The 18,851-nt window shown below is 49.0% G+C and overlaps 1 protein-coding gene across 2 annotated transcripts in view; it reads left to right on the top strand.

Moving 5' to 3' along the window:
* LOC109882900 (ZZ-type zinc finger-containing protein 3) overlaps positions 1-18,557 on the top strand; it is an 84,279-nt gene extending 65,722 nt beyond the window's left edge. For both annotated transcript variants that reach the window (XM_031810179.1, XM_031810180.1), the window contains exons 11-12: positions 13,999-14,099; positions 14,958-18,557. In XM_031810179.1, coding sequence (XP_031666039.1) covers positions 13,999-14,099; positions 14,958-15,102 — 246 coding nt within the window. In that variant the 3' untranslated portion in view covers positions 15,103-18,557. The remainder of the gene's footprint in view (positions 1-13,998; positions 14,100-14,957) is intronic.
* The last annotated feature ends 294 nt before the right edge of the window (positions 18,558-18,851 follow it).

Here is an 18,851-nt window from a genome sequence, read left to right as displayed (position 1 = left end):
GAGTCTCTACTGTCCCTCTATAACAATAAGGGGGTGTGGTAGTTAGGTAGCTGAGTGTCTCTACTGTCCCTCTATAACAATAAGGGGGTGTGGTAGGTAGCTGACTGTCTCTACTGTCCCTCTATAACAGTAAGGGGGTGGTAGGTAGCTGACTGTCCCTCTATAACAGTAAGGGGGTGGTAGGTAGCTGACTGTCCCTCTATAACAATAAGGGGGTGTGGTAGGTAGCTGACTGTCTCTACTGTCCCTCTATAACAGTAAGGGGGGGTGGGTAGGTAGCTGACTGTCTCTACTGTCCCTCTATAACAGTAAGGGGGTGTGGTAGGTAGGTAGCTGACTGTCCCTCTATAACAGTAAGGGAGTGGTAGGTAGGTAGCTGACTGTCCCTCTATAACAGTAAGGGTGTGTGGTAGGTAGGTAGCTGACTGTCCCTCTATAACAGTAAGGGGGTGTGGTAGGTAGCTGACTGTCCCTCTATAACAGTTAGGGGGTGGTAGGTAGGTAGCTGACTGTCCATCTATAACAGTAAGGGGGTGTGGTAGGTAGCTGACTGTCTCTACTGTCCCTCTATAACAGTAAGGGGGTGGTGGGTAGCTGACTGTCCCTCTATAACAGTAAGGGTGTGGTAGGTAGCTGACTGTCCCTCTATAACAGTAACGGGGTGTGGTAGGTAGCTGACTGTCTCTACTGTCCCTCTATAACAGTAAGGGGGTGTGGTAGGTAGGTAGCTGACTGTCCCTCTATAACAGTAAGGGGGTGGTAGGTAGGTAGCTGACTGTCCCTCTATAACAGTAAGGGGGTGTGGTAGGTAGGTAGCTGACTGTCCCTCTATAACAGTAAGGGGGTGTGGTAGGTAGCTGACTGTCCCTCTATAACAGTAAGGGGGTGTGGTAGGTAGGTAGCTGACTGTCCCTCTATAACAGTAAGGGGGTGTGGTAGGTAGCTGACTGTCCCTCTATAACAGTAAGGGGGTGGTAGGTAGGTAGCTGACTGTCCCTCTATAACAGTAAGGGGGTGTGGTAGGTAGCTGACTGTCCCTCTATAACAGTAAGGGGGTGGTGGGTAGCTGACTGTCCCTCTATAACAGTAAGGGGGTGGTGGGTAGCTGACTGTCCCTCTATAACAGTAAGGGGGTGGTAGGTAGGTAGCTGACTGTCCCTCTATAACAGTAAGGGGGTGGTGATTAGGTAGCTGACTGTCCCTATATAACAGTAAGGGGGTGGTAGGTAGCTGACTGTCCCTCTATAACAGTAAGGGGGTGGTGATTAGGTAGCTGACTGTCTCTACTGTCCCTCTATAACAGTAAGGGGGTGTGGTAGGTAGCTGACTGTCTCTACTGTCCCTCTATAACAGTAAGGGGGTGGTGGGTAGGTAGGTGACTGTCCCTCTATAACAGTAAGGGGGTGGTAGGTAGCTGACTGTCCCTCTATAACAGTAAGGGGGTGGTAGGTAGCTGACTGTCCCTCTATAACAGTAAGGGGGTGGTAGGTAGGTGACTGTCCCTCTATAACAGTAAGGGGGTGATGGGTAGGTGACTGTCCCTCTATAACAGTAAGGGGGTGTGGTAGGTAGGTGACTGTCCCTCTATAACAGTAAGGGGATGTGGTAGGTAGGTGACTGTCCCTCTATAACAGTAAGGGGGTGGTGGGTAGCTGACTGTCCCTCTATAACAGTTAGGGGGTGGTAGGTAGGTAGCTGACTGTCCCTCTATAACAGTAAGGGGGTGTGGTAGGTAGCTGACTGTCTCTACTGTCCCTCTATAACAGTAAGGGGGTGGTGGGTAGCTGAGTGTCCCTCTATAACAGTAAGGGTGTGGTAGGTAGCTGACTGTCCCTCTATAACAGTAACGGGGTGTGGTAGGTAGCTGACTGTCTCTACTGTCCCTCTATAACAGTAAGGGGGTGTGGTGGGTAGGTAGCTGACTGTCTCTACTGGTCCTCTATAACAGTAAGGGGGTGGTAGGTAGGTAGCTGACTGTCCCTCTATAACAGTAAGGGGGGGGGGGTAGGTAGCTGACTGTCTCTACTGTCCCTTTATAACAGTAAGGGGGTCTGGTAGGTAGCTGACTGTCTCTACTGTCCCTCTATAACAATAAGGGGGTGTGGTAGTTAGGTAGCTGAGTGTCTCTACTGTTCCTCTATAACCTTAATGGGGTGTGTTAGGTAGGTAGCTGACTGTCCCACTATAACAGTAAGGGTGTGGTAGGTAGGTAGCTGAGTCTCTACTGTCCCTCTATAACAATAAGGGGGTGTGGTAGTTAGGTAGCTGAGTGTGTCTACTGTCCCTCTATAACAATAAGGGGGTGTGGTAGGTAGCTGACTGTCTCTACTGTCCCTCTATAACAGTAAGGGGGTGGTGGGTAGGTAGCTGACTGTCCCTCTATAACAACAAGGGGTGTGGTAGGTAGCTGACTGTCTCTACTGTCCCTCTATAACAGTAAGGGGGGGGGGGGGGGGGGTAGGTAGCTGACTGTCTCTACTGTCCCTCTATAACAGTAAGGGGGTGTGGTAGGTAGCTGACTGTCTCTACTGTCCCTCTATAACAATAAGGGGGTGTGGTAGTTAGGTAGCTGAGTGTCTCTACTGTCCCTCTATAACCGTAATGGGGTGTGTTAGGTAGGTAGCTGACTGTCCCACTATAACAGTAAGGGTGTGGTAGGTAGGTAGCTGAGTCTCTACTGTCCCTCTATAACAATAAGGGGGTGTGGTAGTTAGGTAGCTGAGTGTCTCTACTGTCCCTCTATAACAATAAGGGGGTGTGGTAGGTAGCTGACTGTCTCTACTGTCCCTCTATAACAGTAAGGGGGTGGTAGGTAGCTGACTGTCCCTCTATAACAGTAAGGGGGTGGTAGGTAGCTGACTGTCCCTCTATAACAATAAGGGGGTGTGGTAGGTAGCTGACTGTCTCTACTGTCCCTCTATAACAGTAAGGGGGGGGGGGGTAGCTGACTGTCTCTACTGTCCCTCTATAACAGTAAGGGGGGGTGGGTAGGTAGCTGACTGTCTCTACTGTCCCTCTATAACAGTAAGGGGGTGTGGTAGGTAGGTAGCTGACTGTCCCTCTATAACAGTAAGGGAGTGGTAGGTAGGTAGCTGACTGTCCCTCTATAACAGTAAGGGGGTGTGGTAGGTAGCTGACTGTCCCTCTATAACAGTTAGGGGGTGGTAGGTAGGTAGCTGACTGTCCCTCTATAACAGTAAGGGGGTGTGGTAGGTAGCTGACTGTCTCTACTGTCCCTCTATAACAGTAAGGGGGTGGTGGGTAGCTGACTGTCCCTCTATAACAGTAAGGGTGTGGTAGGTAGCTGACTGTCCCTCTATAACAGTAACGGGGTGTGGTAGGTAGCTGACTGTCTCTACTGTCCCTCTATAACAGTAAGGGGGTGTGGTAGGTAGGTAGCTGACTGTCCCTCTATAACAGTAAGGGGGTGGTAGGTAGGTAGCTGACTGTCCCTCTATAACAGTAAGGGGGTGTGGTAGGTAGGTAGCTGACTGTCCCTCTATAACAGTAAGGGGGTGTGGTAGGTAGCTGACTGTCCCTCTATAACAGTAAGGGGGTGTGGTAGGTAGGTAGCTGACTGTCCCTCTATAACAGTAAGGGTGTGGTAGGTAGGTGACTGTCCCTCTATAACAGTAAGGGGGTGGTGGGTAGCTGACTGTCCCTCTATAACAGTAAGGGGGTGTGGTAGGTAGGTGACTGTCCCTCTATAACAGTAAGGGGGTGTGGTAGGTAGGTGACTGTCCCTCTATAACAGTAAGGGGGTGGTAGGTAGCTGACTGTCCCTCTATAACAGTAAGGGGGTGGTAGGTAGCTGACTGTCCCTCTATAACAGTAAGGGGGTGGTAGGTAGCTGACTGTCCCTCTATAACAGTAAGGGGGTGGTGATTAGGTAGCTGACTGTCTCTACTGTCCCTCTATAACAGTAAGGGGGTGTGGTAGGTAGCTGACTGTCTCTACTGGTCCTCTATAACAGTAAGGGGGTGGTAGGTAGGTAGCTGACTGTCCCTCTATAACAGTAAGGGGGGGGGGGGTAGGTAGCTGACTGTCTCTACTGTCCCTTTATAACAGTAAGGGGGTCTGGTAGGTAGCTGACTGTCTCTACTGTCCCTCTATAACAATAAGGGGGTGTGGTAGTTAGGTAGCTGAGTGTCTCTACTGTCCCTCTATAACCGTAATGGGGTGTGTTAGGTAGGTAGCTGACTGTCCCACTATAACAGTAAGGGTGTGGTAGGTAGGTAGCTGAGTCTCTACTGTCCCTCTATAACAATAAGGGGGTGTGGTAGTTAGGTAGCTGAGTGTCTCTACTGTCCCTCTATAACAATAAGGGGGTGTGGTAGGTAGCTGACTGTCTCTACTGTCCCTCTATAACAGTAAGGGGGTGGTAGGTAGCTGACTGTCCCTCTATAACAGTAAGGGGGTGGTAGGTAGCTGACTGTCCCTCTATAACAATAAGGGGGTGTGGTAGGTAGCTGACTGTCTCTACTGTCCCTCTATAACAGTAAGGGGGGGGGGGGTAGCTGACTGTCTCTACTGTCCCTCTATAACAGTAAGGGGGGGTGGGTAGGTAGCTGACTGTCTCTACTGTCCCTCTATAACAGTAAGGGGGTGTGGTAGGTAGGTAGCTGACTGTCCCTCTATAACAGTAAGGGAGTGGTAGGTAGGTAGCTGACTGTCCCTCTATAACAGTAAGGGTGTGTGGTAGGTAGGTAGCTGACTGTCCCTCTATAACAGTAAGGGGGTGTGGTAGGTAGCTGACTGTCCCTCTATAACAGTTAGGGGGTGGTAGGTAGGTAGCTGACTGTCCCTCTATAACAGTAAGGGGGTGTGGTAGGTAGCTGACTGTCTCTACTGTCCCTCTATAACAGTAAGGGGGTGGTGGGTAGGTAGCTGACTGTCCCTCTATAACAACAAGGGGTGTGGTAGGTAGCTGACTGTCTCTACTGTCCCTCTATAACAGTAAGGGGGGGGGGGGGGGGTAGGTAGCTGACTGTCTCTACTGTCCCTCTATAACAGTAAGGGGGTGTGGTAGGTAGCTGACTGTCTCTACTGTCCCTCTATAACAATAAGGGGGTGTGGTAGTTAGGTAGCTGAGTGTCTCTACTGTCCCTCTATAACCGTAATGGGGTGTGTTAGGTAGGTAGCTGACTGTCCCACTATAACAGTAAGGGTGTGGTAGGTAGGTAGCTGAGTCTCTACTGTCCCTCTATAACAATAAGGGGGTGTGGTAGTTAGGTAGCTGAGTGTCTCTACTGTCCCTCTATAACAATAAGGGGGTGTGGTAGGTAGCTGACTGTCTCTACTGTCCCTCTATAACAGTAAGGGGGTGGTAGGTAGCTGACTGTCCCTCTATAACAGTAAGGGGGTGGTAGGTAGCTGACTGTCCCTCTATAACAATAAGGGGGTGTGGTAGGTAGCTGACTGTCTCTACTGTCCCTCTATAACAGTAAGGGGGGGGGGGTAGCTGACTGTCTCTACTGTCCCTCTATAACAGTAAGGGGGGGTGGGTAGGTAGCTGACTGTCTCTACTGTCCCTCTATAACAGTAAGGGGGTGTGGTAGGTAGGTAGCTGACTGTCCCTCTATAACAGTAAGGGAGTGGTAGGTAGGTAGCTGACTGTCCCTCTATAACAGTAAGGGTGTGTGGTAGGTAGGTAGCTGACTGTCCCTCTATAACAGTAAGGGGGTGTGGTAGGTAGCTGACTGTCCCTCTATAACAGTTAGGGGGTGGTAGGTAGGTAGCTGACTGTCCCTCTATAACAGTAAGGGGGTGTGGTAGGTAGCTGACTGTCTCTACTGTCCCTCTATAACAGTAAGGGGGTGGTGGGTAGCTGACTGTCCCTCTATAACAGTAAGGGTGTGGTAGGTAGCTGACTGTCCCTCTATAACAGTAAGGGGGTGGTGATTAGGTAGCTGACTGTCTCTACTGTCCCTCTATAACAGTAAGGGGGTGTGGTAGGTAGCTGACTGTCTCTACTGTCCCTCTATAACAGTAAGGGGGTGGTGGGTAGGTAGGTGACTGTCCCTCTATAACAGTAAGGGGGTGGTAGGTAGCTGACTGTCCCTCTATAACAGTAAGGGGGTGGTAGGTAGCTGACTGTCCCTCTATAACAGTAAGGGGGTGGTAGGTAGGTGACTGTCCCTCTATAACAGTAAGGGGGTGATGGGTAGGTGACTGTCCCTCTATAACAGTAAGGGGGTGTGGTAGGTAGGTGACTGTCCCTCTATAACAGTAAGGGGATGTGGTAGGTAGGTGACTGTCCCTCTATAACAGTAAGGGGGTGGTGGGTAGCTGACTGTCCCTCTATAACAGTTAGGGGGTGGTAGGTAGGTAGCTGACTGTCCCTCTATAACAGTAAGGGGGTGTGGTAGGTAGCTGACTGTCTCTACTGTCCCTCTATAACAGTAAGGGGGGTGGTGGGTAGCTGAGTGTCCCTCTATAACAGTAAGGGTGTGGTAGGTAGCTGACTGTCCCTCTATAACAGTAACGGGGTGTGGTAGGTAGCTGACTGTCTCTACTGTCCCTCTATAACAGTAAGGGGGTGTGGTGGGTAGGTAGCTGACTGTCTCTACTGTCCCTCTATAACCGTAATGGGGTGTGTTAGGTAGGTAGCTGACTGTCCCACTATAACAGTAAGGGTGTGGTAGGTAGGTAGCTGAGTCTCTACTGTCCCTCTATAACAATAAGGGGGTGTGGTAGTTAGGTAGCTGAGTGTGTCTACTGTCCCTCTATAACAATAAGGGGGTGTGGTAGGTAGCTGACTGTCTCTACTGTCCCTCTATAACAGTAAGGGGGTGGTGGGTAGGTAGCTGACTGTCCCTCTATAACAACAAGGGGTGTGGTAGGTAGCTGACTGTCTCTACTGTCCCTCTATAACAGTAAGGGGGGGGGGGGTAGGTAGCTGACTGTCTCTACTGTCCCTCTATAACAGTAAGGGGGTGTGGTAGGTAGCTGACTGTCTCTACTGTCCCTCTATAACAATAAGGGGGTGTGGTAGTTAGGTAGCTGAGTGTCTCTACTGTCCCTCTATAACCGTAATGGGGTGTGTTAGGTAGGTAGCTGACTGTCCCACTATAACAGTAAGGGTGTGGTAGGTAGGTAGCTGAGTCTCTACTGTCCCTCTATAACAATAAGGGGGTGTGGTAGTTAGGTAGCTGAGTGTCTCTACTGTCCCTCTATAACAATAAGGGGGTGTGGTAGGTAGCTGACTGTCTCTACTGTCCCTCTATAACAGTAAGGGGGTGGTAGGTAGCTGACTGTCCCTCTATAACAGTAAGGGGGTGGTAGGTAGCTGACTGTCCCTCTATAACAATAAGGGGGTGTGGTAGGTAGCTGACTGTCTCTACTGTCCCTCTATAACAGTAAGGGGGGGGGGGTAGCTGACTGTCTCTACTGTCCCTCTATAACAGTAAGGGGGGGTGGGTAGGTAGCTGACTGTCTCTACTGTCCCTCTATAACAGTAAGGGGGTGTGGTAGGTAGGTAGCTGACTGTCCCTCTATAACAGTAAGGGAGTGGTAGGTAGGTAGCTGACTGTCCCTCTATAACAGTAAGGGGGTGTGGTAGGTAGCTGACTGTCCCTCTATAACAGTTAGGGGGTGGTAGGTAGGTAGCTGACTGTCCCTCTATAACAGTAAGGGGGTGTGGTAGGTAGCTGACTGTCTCTACTGTCCCTCTATAACAGTAAGGGGGTGGTGGGTAGCTGACTGTCCCTCTATAACAGTAAGGGTGTGGTAGGTAGCTGACTGTCCCTCTATAACAGTAACGGGGTGTGGTAGGTAGCTGACTGTCTCTACTGTCCCTCTATAACAGTAAGGGGGTGTGGTAGGTAGGTAGCTGACTGTCCCTCTATAACAGTAAGGGGGTGGTAGGTAGGTAGCTGACTGTCCCTCTATAACAGTAAGGGGGTGTGGTAGGTAGGTAGCTGACTGTCCCTCTATAACAGTAAGGGGGTGTGGTAGGTAGCTGACTGTCCCTCTATAACAGTAAGGGGGTGTGATAGGTAGGTAGCTGACTGTCCCTCTATAACAGTAAGGGTGTGGTAGGTAGGTGACTGTCCCTCTATAACAGTAAGGGGGTGGTGGGTAGCTGACTGTCCCTCTATAACAGTAAGGGGGTGTGGTAGGTAGGTGACTGTCCCTCTATAACAGTAAGGGGGTGTGGTAGGTAGGTGACTGTCCCTCTATAACAGTAAGGGGGTGGTAGGTAGCTGACTGTCCCTCTATAACAGTAAGGGGGTGGTAGGTAGCTGACTGTCCCTCTATAACAGTAAGGGGGTGGTAGGTAGCTGACTGTCCCTCTATAACAGTAAGGGGGTGTGGTAGGTAGCTGACTGTCTCTACTGGTCCTCTATAACAGTAAGGGGGTGGTAGGTAGGTAGCTGACTGTCCCTCTATAACAGTAAGGGGGGGGGGGGGTAGGTAGCTGACTGTCTCTACTGTCCCTTTATAACAGTAAGGGGGTCTGGTAGGTAGCTGACTGTCTCTACTGTCCCTCTATAACAATAAGGGGGTGTGGTAGTTAGGTAGCTGAGTGTCTCTACTGTCCCTCTATAACCGTAATGGGGTGTGTTAGGTAGGTAGCTGACTGTCCCACTATAACAGTAAGGGTGTGGTAGGTAGGTAGCTGAGTCTCTACTGTCCCTCTATAACAATAAGGGGGTGTGGTAGTTAGGTAGCTGAGTGTGTCTACTGTCCCTCTATAACAATAAGGGGGTGTGGTAGGTAGCTGACTGTCTCTACTGTCCCTCTATAACAACAAGGGGTGTGGTAGGTAGCTGACTGTCTCTACTGTCCCTCTATAACAGTAAGGGGGGGGGGGGGGTAGGTAGCTGACTGTCTCTACTGTCCCTCTATAACAGTAAGGGGGTGTGGTAGGTAGCTGACTGTCTCTACTGTCCCTCTATAACAATAAGGGGGTGTGGTAGTTAGGTAGCTGAGTGTCTCTACTGTCCCTCTATAACCGTAATGGGGTGTGTTAGGTAGGTAGCTGACTGTCCCACTATAACAGTAAGGGTGTGGTAGGTAGGTAGCTGAGTCTCTACTGTCCCTCTATAACAATAAGGGGGTGTGGTAGTTAGGTAGCTGAGTGTCTCTACTGTCCCTCTATAACAATAAGGGGGTGTGGTAGGTAGCTGACTGTCTCTACTGTCCCTCTATAACAGTAAGGGGGTGGTAGGTAGCTGACTGTCCCTCTATAACAGTAAGGGGGTGGTAGGTAGCTGACTGTCCCTCTATAACAATAAGGGGGTGTGGTAGGTAGCTGACTGTCTCTACTGTCCCTCTATAACAGTAAGGGGGGGGGGGTAGCTGACTGTCTCTACTGTCCCTCTATAACAGTAAGGGGGGGTGGGTAGGTAGCTGACTGTCTCTACTGTCCCTCTATAACAGTAAGGGGGTGTGGTAGGTAGGTAGCTGACTGTCCCTCTATAACAGTAAGGGAGTGGTAGGTAGGTAGCTGACTGTCCCTCTATAACAGTAAGGGGGTGTGGTAGGTAGCTGACTGTCCCTCTATAACAGTTAGGGGGTGGTAGGTAGGTAGCTGACTGTCCCTCTATAACAGTAAGGGGGTGTGGTAGGTAGCTGACTGTCTCTACTGTCCCTCTATAACAGTAAGGGGGTGGTGGGTAGCTGACTGTCCCTCTATAACAGTAAGGGTGTGGTAGGTAGCTGACTGTCCCTCTATAACAGTAACGGGGTGTGGTAGGTAGCTGACTGTCTCTACTGTCCCTCTATAACAGTAAGGGGGTGTGGTAGGTAGGTAGCTGACTGTCCCTCTATAACAGTAAGGGGGTGGTAGGTAGGTAGCTGACTGTCCCTCTATAACAGTAAGGGGGTGTGGTAGGTAGGTAGCTGACTGTCCCTCTATAACAGTAAGGGGGTGTGGTAGGTAGCTGACTGTCCCTCTATAACAGTAAGGGGGTGTGATAGGTAGGTAGCTGACTGTCCCTCTATAACAGTAAGGGTGTGGTAGGTAGGTGACTGTCCCTCTATAACAGTAAGGGGGTGGTGGGTAGCTGACTGTCCCTCTATAACAGTAAGGGGGTGTGGTAGGTAGGTGACTGTCCCTCTATAACAGTAAGGGGGTGTGGTAGGTAGGTGACTGTCCCTCTATAACAGTAAGGGGGTGGTAGGTAGCTGACTGTCCCTCTATAACAGTAAGGGGGTGGTAGGTAGCTGACTGTCCCTCTATAACAGTAAGGGGGTGGTAGGTAGCTGACTGTCCCTCTATAACAGTAAGGGGGTGGTGATTAGGTAGCTGACTGTCTCTACTGTCCCTCTATAACAGTAAGGGGGTGTGGTAGGTAGCTGACTGTCTCTACTGGTCCTCTATAACAGTAAGGGGGTGGTAGGTAGGTAGCTGACTGTCCCTCTATAACAGTAAGGGGGGGGGGGGGTAGGTAGCTGACTGTCTCTACTGTCCCTTTATAACAGTAAGGGGGTCTGGTAGGTAGCTGACTGTCTCTACTGTCCCTCTATAACAATAAGGGGGTGTGGTAGTTAGGTAGCTGAGTGTCTCTACTGTCCCTCTATAACCGTAATGGGGTGTGTTAGGTAGGTAGCTGACTGTCCCACTATAACAGTAAGGGTGTGGTAGGTAGGTAGCTGAGTCTCTACTGTCCCTCTATAACAATAAGGGTGTGTGGTAGTTAGGTAGCTGAGTGTGTCTACTGTCCCTCTATAACAATAAGGGGGTGTGGTAGGTAGCTGACTGTCTCTACTGTCCCTCTATAACAGTAAGGGGGTGGTGGGTAGGTAGCTGACTGTCCCTCTATAACAACAAGGGGTGTGGTAGGTAGCTGACTGTCTCTACTGTCCCTCTATAACAGTAAGGGGGGGGGGGGGGGTAGGTAGCTGACTGTCTCTACTGTCCCTCTATAACAGTAAGGGGGTGTGGTAGGTAGCTGACTGTCTCTACTGTCCCTCTATAACAATAAGGGGGTGTGGTAGTTAGGTAGCTGAGTGTCTCTACTGTCCCTCTATAACCGTAATGGGGTGTGTTAGGTAGGTAGCTGACTGTCCCACTATAACAGTAAGGGTGTGGTAGGTAGGTAGCTGAGTCTCTACTGTCCCTCTATAACAATAAGGGGGTGTGGTAGTTAGGTAGCTGAGTGTCTCTACTGTCCCTCTATAACAATAAGGGGGTGTGGTAGGTAGCTGACTGTCTCTACTGTCCCTCTATAACAGTAAGGGGGTGGTAGGTAGCTGACTGTCCCTCTATAACAGTAAGGGGGTGGTAGGTAGCTGACTGTCCCTCTATAACAATAAGGGGGTGTGGTAGGTAGCTGACTGTCTCTACTGTCCCTCTATAACAGTAAGGGGGGGGGGGGTAGCTGACTGTCTCTACTGTCCCTCTATAACAGTAAGGGGGGGTGGGTAGGTAGCTGACTGTCTCTACTGTCCCTCTATAACAGTAAGGGGGTGTGGTAGGTAGGTAGCTGACTGTCCCTCTATAACAGTAAGGGAGTGGTAGGTAGGTAGCTGACTGTCCCTCTATAACAGTAAGGGTGTGTGGTAGGTAGGTAGCTGACTGTCCCTCTATAACAGTAAGGGGGTGTGGTAGGTAGCTGACTGTCCCTCTATAACAGTTAGGGGGTGGTAGGTAGGTAGCTGACTGTCCCTCTATAACAGTAAGGGGGTGTGGTAGGTAGCTGACTGTCTCTACTGTCCCTCTATAACAGTAAGGGGGTGGTGGGTAGCTGACTGTCCCTCTATAACAGTAAGGGTGTGGTAGGTAGCTGACTGTCCCTCTATAACAGTAACGGGGTGTGGTAGGTAGCTGACTGTCTCTACTGTCCCTCTATAACAGTAAGGGGGTGTGGTAGGTAGGTAGCTGACTGTCCCTCTATAACAGTAAGGGGGGTGGTAGGTAGGTAGCTGACTGTCCCTCTATAACAGTAAGGGGGTGTGGTAGGTAGGTAGCTGACTGTCCCTCTATAACAGTAAGGGGGTGTGGTAGGTAGCTGACTGTCCCTCTATAACAGTAAGGGGGTGTGGTAGGTAGGTAGCTGACTGTCCCTCTATAACAGTAAGGGGGTGTGGTAGGTAGCTGACTGTCCCTCTATAACAGCAAGGGGGTGGTAGGTAGGTAGCTGACTGTCCCTCTATAACAGTAAGGGGGTGTGGTAGGTAGCTGACTGTCCCTCTATAACAGTAAGGGGGTGGTGGGTAGCTGACTGTCCCTCTATAACAGTAAGGGGGTGGTGGGTAGCTGACTGTCCCTCTATAACAGTAAGGGGGTGGTAGGTAGGTAGCTGACTGTCCCTCTATAACAGTAAGGGGGTGGTGATTAGGTAGCTGACTGTCCCTCTATAACAGTAAGGGTGTGGTAGGTAGGTGACTGTCCCTCTATAACAGTAAGGGGGTGGTGGGTAGCTGACTGTCCCTCTATAACAGTAAGGGGGTGTGGTAGGTAGGTGACTGTCCCTCTATAACAGTAAGGGGGTGTGGTAGGTAGGTGACTGTCCCTCTATAACAGTAAGGGGGTGGTAGGTAGCTGACTGTCCCTCTATAACAGTAAGGGGGTGGTAGGTAGCTGACTGTCCCTCTATAACAGTAAGGGGGTGGTAGGTAGCTGACTGTCCCTCTATAACAGTAAGGGGGTGGTGATTAGGTAGCTGACTGTCTCTACTGTCCCTCTATAACAGTAAGGGGGTGTGGTAGGTAGCTGACTGTCTCTACTGTCCCTCTATAACAGTAAGGGGGTGGTGGGTAGGTAGGTGACTGTCCCTCTATAACAGTAAGGGGGTGGTAGGTAGGTAGCTGACTGTCCCTCTATAACAGTAAGGGGGTGGTAGGTAGCTGACTGTCCCTCTATAACAGTAAGGGGGTGGTAGGTAGGTGACTGTCCCTCTATAACAGTAAGGGGGTGATGGGTAGGTGACTGTCCCTCTATAACAGTAAGGGGGTGTGGTAGGTAGGTGACTGTCCCTCTATAACAGTAAGGGGATGTGGTAGGTAGGTGACTGTCCCTCTATAACAGTAAGGGGGTGGTAGGTAGCTGACTGTCCCTCTATAACAGTAAGGGGGTGGTAGGTAGCTGACTGTCCCTCTATAACAGTAAGGGGGTGGTAGGTAGCTGACTGTCCCTCTATAACAGTAAGGGGGTGGTGATTAGGTAGCTGACTGTCTCTACTGTCCCTCTATAACAGTAAGGGGGTGTGGTAGGTAGCTGACTGTCTCTACTGTCCCTCTATAACAGTAAGGGGGTGGTGTGTAGGTAGGTGACTGTCCCTCTATAACAGTAAGTGGGTGGTAGGTAGGTAGCTGACTGTCCCTCTATAACAGTAAGGGGGTGGTAGGTAGCTGACTGTCCCTCTATAACAGTAAGGGGGTGGTAGGTAGCTGACTGTCCCTCTATAACAGTAAGGGGGTGGTAGGTAGGTGACTGTCCCTCTATAACAGTAAGGGGGTGATGGGTAGGTGACTGTCCCTCTATAACAGTAAGGGGGTGTGGTAGGTAGCTGTCCCTCTATAACAGTAAGGCCTGAGTTTGCAGAGTGCTTGGGTTCAGCCCTTAACTGTGTTATATTGACCACATACCACGAACCCCAGAGGTGCCTCATTGCTATTATAAACTGGTTACCAATGTAATATTAACAAATGTAAAAATACATGTTTTGTAATACCCGCGGTATACGGTCTGACATACCACGGCTGTCAGCCAATCAGCATTCAGGGCTCAAACCTACCCAGATTATAATGGCCGTTATAAATTGGGTGGTTCGAGCTCTGAATGCTCAGCGTTGCGTCGTACCTATGAACAGCCCTTAGCCGTGGTATATTGGCCATATACCACACCCCCCCCCCAGGTGCCTTATTGCTGTTATAAACTGGTTACCAACAGAAATTGAACAGGAAACTAGTATTCTTACGTCACACCTGTGGTATATTGTCTGATATACACAAGGCTGAAATGTTGTTTCAGCCAATCAGCATCCAGGACCCATACTTCCCGGTTTATAATGGCATGTTAACCCTGTGCTCCTGTGTCTCTCTCTGCAGTGTGACGTGTGTGGTGTGGAGCCTATCCAGGGCGTGCGGTGGCATTGTCAGGACTGTCCCTCAGACAACGCTGTGGACTTCTGTTCCAACTGCTCCGACTGGTGAGTCCTGCCTGGCTGGGGCTCTGTTCATCAGGCTAGAAATGGGTTAAAACGTTTTTTAAACACGTGTTGACTGAGGTTCAGTAGAAACCAAACAGGACAATGTGTTGACTGAGGTCTTTTCAGCAGGAATCAAACAGGCACCACTCGGGAGTGAACAGCTCTAACAGATTTACAAACAGCTCTAATAGATTTACAAACAGCTCTAATAGATGATTTACAAACAGCTCTAATAGATTTACAAACAGCTCTAACAGATTTACAAACAGCTCTAATAGATTTACAAACAGCTCTAATAGATTTACAAACAGCCCTAACAGATGATTTACAAACAGCTCTAATAGATTTACAAACAGCTCTAATAGATTTACAAACAGCTCTAATAGATTTACAAACAGCTCTAACAGATTTACAAACAGCTCTAATAGATGATTTACAAACAGCTCTAATAGATTTACAAACAGCTCTAATAGATTTACAAACAGCTCTAATAGATTTACAAACAGCTCTAATAGATTTACAAACAGCTCTAATAGATTTACAAACAGCTCTAATAGATTTACAAACAGCCTTAACAGATGATTTACAAACAGCTCTAACACTAAAAGGTCATGATCATAATTTTCACAATTTCACAGTATTATTTCATCCTCAGTGTAAAAATATATTTAAAATATGGGAAAAACACGTTTTTGACTGCATTGGGCCTTTAAGAACAAGTCTACCTTTCTACACGTTTCCTAATGGCCGTTTATGAACCTACACATTAGCAGCCTTGTTGCGTATGTCGTTTTCTACTTTTAACAGTTTCAACCGTTATTTATTAACCTCTTAACCCTCGTTTGTCCCCTCCTCCAGCCTGTACAAGACTGAGAGCCACACGCCAGACCACCATCTGGAGCCTGTCCATCACCATGAGACCTTCCTAGACAGGGACTACTGTCTGGCTCAGACCCCTGGATATAACTACCTGGACCCCAACTACTATCCTGCTAACAGATGACGGGGGCCACAGACTGGCCCCTGAACTCCAGCCTATGCCTCAGCCCAGGGGCCATAGTTTTAGTTACACACGAAGGGTCCCTAGCATCCAGGTCCCAGGGGCCACAGTCACCCAGCCTCAGCCCACACAGCTAGCCTACTACAACAGCTAGCCTCCAGATCCCAGGGGCCACAGTCACCCAGCCTCAGCCCACACAGCTAGCCTCAGTCAGCTAGGCTACGACAGCTAGCCTCCAGATCCCAGAGTTCACAGTTTCAGCTACACCCCAGCGGCCCCTAGCCCCAGACTCAACCTACAGCAGCAACCAACTGGTAGTGTGTGGCTCATGGCGCCATGGCTCATGGCTCTGTCTCTCAGACCCGAATCTAGATGGTTCTCACACCAGCTACTCTGCTCACCCTGCCCTGCTAGCCCAGCAGACTGGCAGGAATCCCATTGGTGGTGGTGGTGGGGAGGTGAAACTGGCTGCCCAGCAGACTCCATTTTGGCTCTAAGAAGAGGTCTGGGACACGCTCACTTCTCTGACCGGTTACCATAACAACCAACAAACTGAACAGAACAGTCTCTGAAAAATATACGAAAAAATAACACTATAAAAAAATAAAAAATATGAAAAAGGCACACCGACATTCCTGACCGCCAAGAAAGACTCAAGGAGGGCCTTCTTCCTCCTCTCCCCCATACCTCTGTGTGCTGCTTGTTAACCTGGGGTGTGTTGATGGTAGTGTGGGGGTCTGGTTGATGAGTGAATATGTTCCTCGATAGATATTTGTCATTGAGTATTTCTGGTGAATCAAGCCTCTTCTGTTGTGAACTGGAGGCGGGGTTGAGAAAGGAGCTTGATGCTGATGAGAGGCGTGTCTTTCATTCCTACTAGGTTTTAAACCAATCAGAAGACAGGCATTTTCTGATGTAACCCACACAGCGGGTGTTGTCAGATGAAGCCATGGTAACGGACCCCTGACACACCTCCACCTTACGTCTCCATAGAGATAATGTCAGCCAGCAGCTAGTCACCTCTGTCACTCTCCCCTCTTCTATCTTCTCTTCCCTCTCTCTCCTCTCTTCTCCCTCACCTCTCTCCTCTCTTCTCTTCTCCCTCAACTCTCTCTCTTCTCTTCCCTCTCTCCTCTCTTCTCCCTCACCTCTCTCCTCTTCTCTTCTCCCTCAACTCTCTCTCTTCTCTCTCCTCTCTTCTCCCTCACCTCTGTCTCCTCTCTTCTCCCTCACCTCTCTCTCTTCTCCCTCACCTCTGTCTCCTCTCTTCTCCCTCACCTCTGTCTCCTCTCTTCTCCCTCACCTCTCTCTCTTCTCCCTCACCTCTCTCTCTTCTCCCTCACCTCTCTTCTCTCTCCTCTCTCTCTCTTCTCTTCCCCCTCACCTCTCTCTCCTCTCTTCTCTCCTCTCTCTCTCCTCTCTTATCTCTTCCCCCTCACCTCTCTCTCTCCTCTCTCTCCTCTCTTCTCTTCTCTCTCCTTCTCCTCTCTTCTCTTCTCTCTCCTTCCTCTCTCCTCTCTTCTCTCCTCTCTCTCACCTCTCTTCTCTTCTCCCTCACCTCTCTCTCTTCTCTTCTCCCTCACCCCTCTCTCTTCTCTTCTCTCTCCTCCCTCTCTTATCTCTTCCCCCTCACCTCTCTCTTCTCTCTCTCCTCTCTTCTCTTCGCTCTCCTCCCTCTCTCCTCTCTTCTCTTCTCTCTCCTTCTCTCTTCTCTTCTCTCTCCTTCCTCTCTCTTCTCTTCTCTCTCTCCTCTCTCTCTCTTCTCTTCCCCCTCTTCTCTCTTCTCCCTCACCTCTCTCTTTCTCTAAAATCTGTTCAGTCGCCAACGGAGAAGCACTAGAGCACAGAGAGCTGATGGAAGACTTGTGAATCTTAAACTTGTGATGAAAAATGAAAATATATTGTTTTTCTTTTCAATGTGTTTGATGCTGTTGTTTGATCAGGTGGTTAATCATGTAGTTGATCATGTGGTTGATCACATGCAGAAAGTATAATAATAGTAGCCCAGTGGTAACTACGACGACAACGTAAAGCTAGTTGCCATCTGTGGCCATTTTTTTTTTTATGAATCAATCACACCTCTGAACCCCTGGACTCGAACCTTGACCTTCAACCCCTGACCTCTATTCAACTGCCCCATCAGCAAGCCTCTAGATAAGGAGTAGACCACCCTGTTCCAACGAGGCACCACACCTGACCAACTGAGGTAATTGATCAGTTCAGTGATCTATTCAACACAGCTGGTATTCCAGGACGGTTAAATCAAAAACATGAAGTGGCTCCAGGATCAGGGATCAGCCTACCCTTGTGTTAGATCCTCTAAGTCAGGGTTATCCAACCACTGTCCAGGGTTGCCTACCCTTGTGTTAGATCCTCTAAGTCAGGGTTATCCAAACACTGTCCAGGGTCGCCTACCCTTGTTTTAGATCCTCTAAGTCAGGGTTATCCAACCACTGTCCAGGGTCGCCTACCCTTGTGTTAGATCCTCTAAGTCAGGGTTATCCAACCACTGTCCAGGGTCGCCTACCTTTGTTTTAGATCCTCTAAGTCAGGGTTATCCAAACACTGTCCAGGGTTGCCTACCCTTGTTTTAGATCCTCTAAGTCAGGGTTATCCAACCACTGTCCAGGGTCACCTACCCTTGTGTTAGATCCTCTAAGTCAGGGTTATCCAACCACTGTCCAGGGTCGCCTACCCTTGTGTTAGATCCTCTAAGTCAGGGTTATCCAACCACTGTCCAGGGTTGCCTACCCTTGTGTTAGATCCTCTAAGTCAGGGTTATCCAACCACTGTCCAGGGTTGCCTACCCTTGTTTTAGATCCTCTAAGTCAGGGTTATCCAAACACTGTCCAGGGTGCACGTTTAGTTTGTTGTCCTAACACTACACAGCTGATTGTAATAACCAACTCATCGTCAATCTTTGATTATTTTTAATCAGCTGTGTAGTGCTAGGACAACAAGCCAAAATGTTGTTGCCCAAAGGGCTGAGTTTGTGAAACTCTGCTGTAGAGTTAATTAGCCTGTTTTGCCTCAACGTCCAATTTAAAAGATTGTATTTTTTAAAAACGAAGAGAAGAATGGAGGAGGTGGTGATTTGGTTGATGATTTTGTGGCAGTGGAAATCTCTCACCCCACGTTATTTTATACACACATTTTTGTCATCCTTAATTGAGTAGATGCCCACTACCCACCATGCACTGCTTCTGTAACTGTGTATAACAGTATGTTCTTAACTGCTAGAGGATATCTGTGGAAAATAAAAGTATGTGAATAGTAATCTATAGCCTTAGTCCTCTGTTATTCTGTGGATTTGTTATTGCTGCCTCCAGTATATAATAGTATATTATAATGTGCTGTGGTTGGCTCATTTGTGACCAAAAGCCATGTTGACCTGATTCATGTGATCCCATGTATCAGAGAATCTTAATTCCCTTTTAATAAAATAACACAAGTATTAATCATTGTTTTATTTAAACCTATCATTTGGGAGGGAGTCATGTTCAGAGGGAAACCAAGGTTTCTTGTACAAATGAGCTCTGTAATTACAAAGATACAGACATCAAATACAAAATCGGAAATGCAGAACAGGAATACAATACAAGTTCATAGAATATAAATACATTGTTCAGTAAGGAAGCCTGGTGGATCTGGTGGACCCACAAGGTGGTTCTGGTGGACCCTCACGGTGGTTCTGGTGGACCCACAAGGTGGTTCTGGTGGACCCTCACGGTGGTTCTGGTGGACCCTCACGG

Source organism: Oncorhynchus kisutch, linkage group LG30 (genome assembly GCF_002021735.2).
Source record: "Oncorhynchus kisutch isolate 150728-3 linkage group LG30, Okis_V2, whole genome shotgun sequence".
In the NCBI taxonomy this organism is placed as follows: Eukaryota; Metazoa; Chordata; class Actinopteri; order Salmoniformes; family Salmonidae; genus Oncorhynchus; species Oncorhynchus kisutch.
This window is presented reverse-complemented; position numbering and strand designations above follow the sequence as displayed.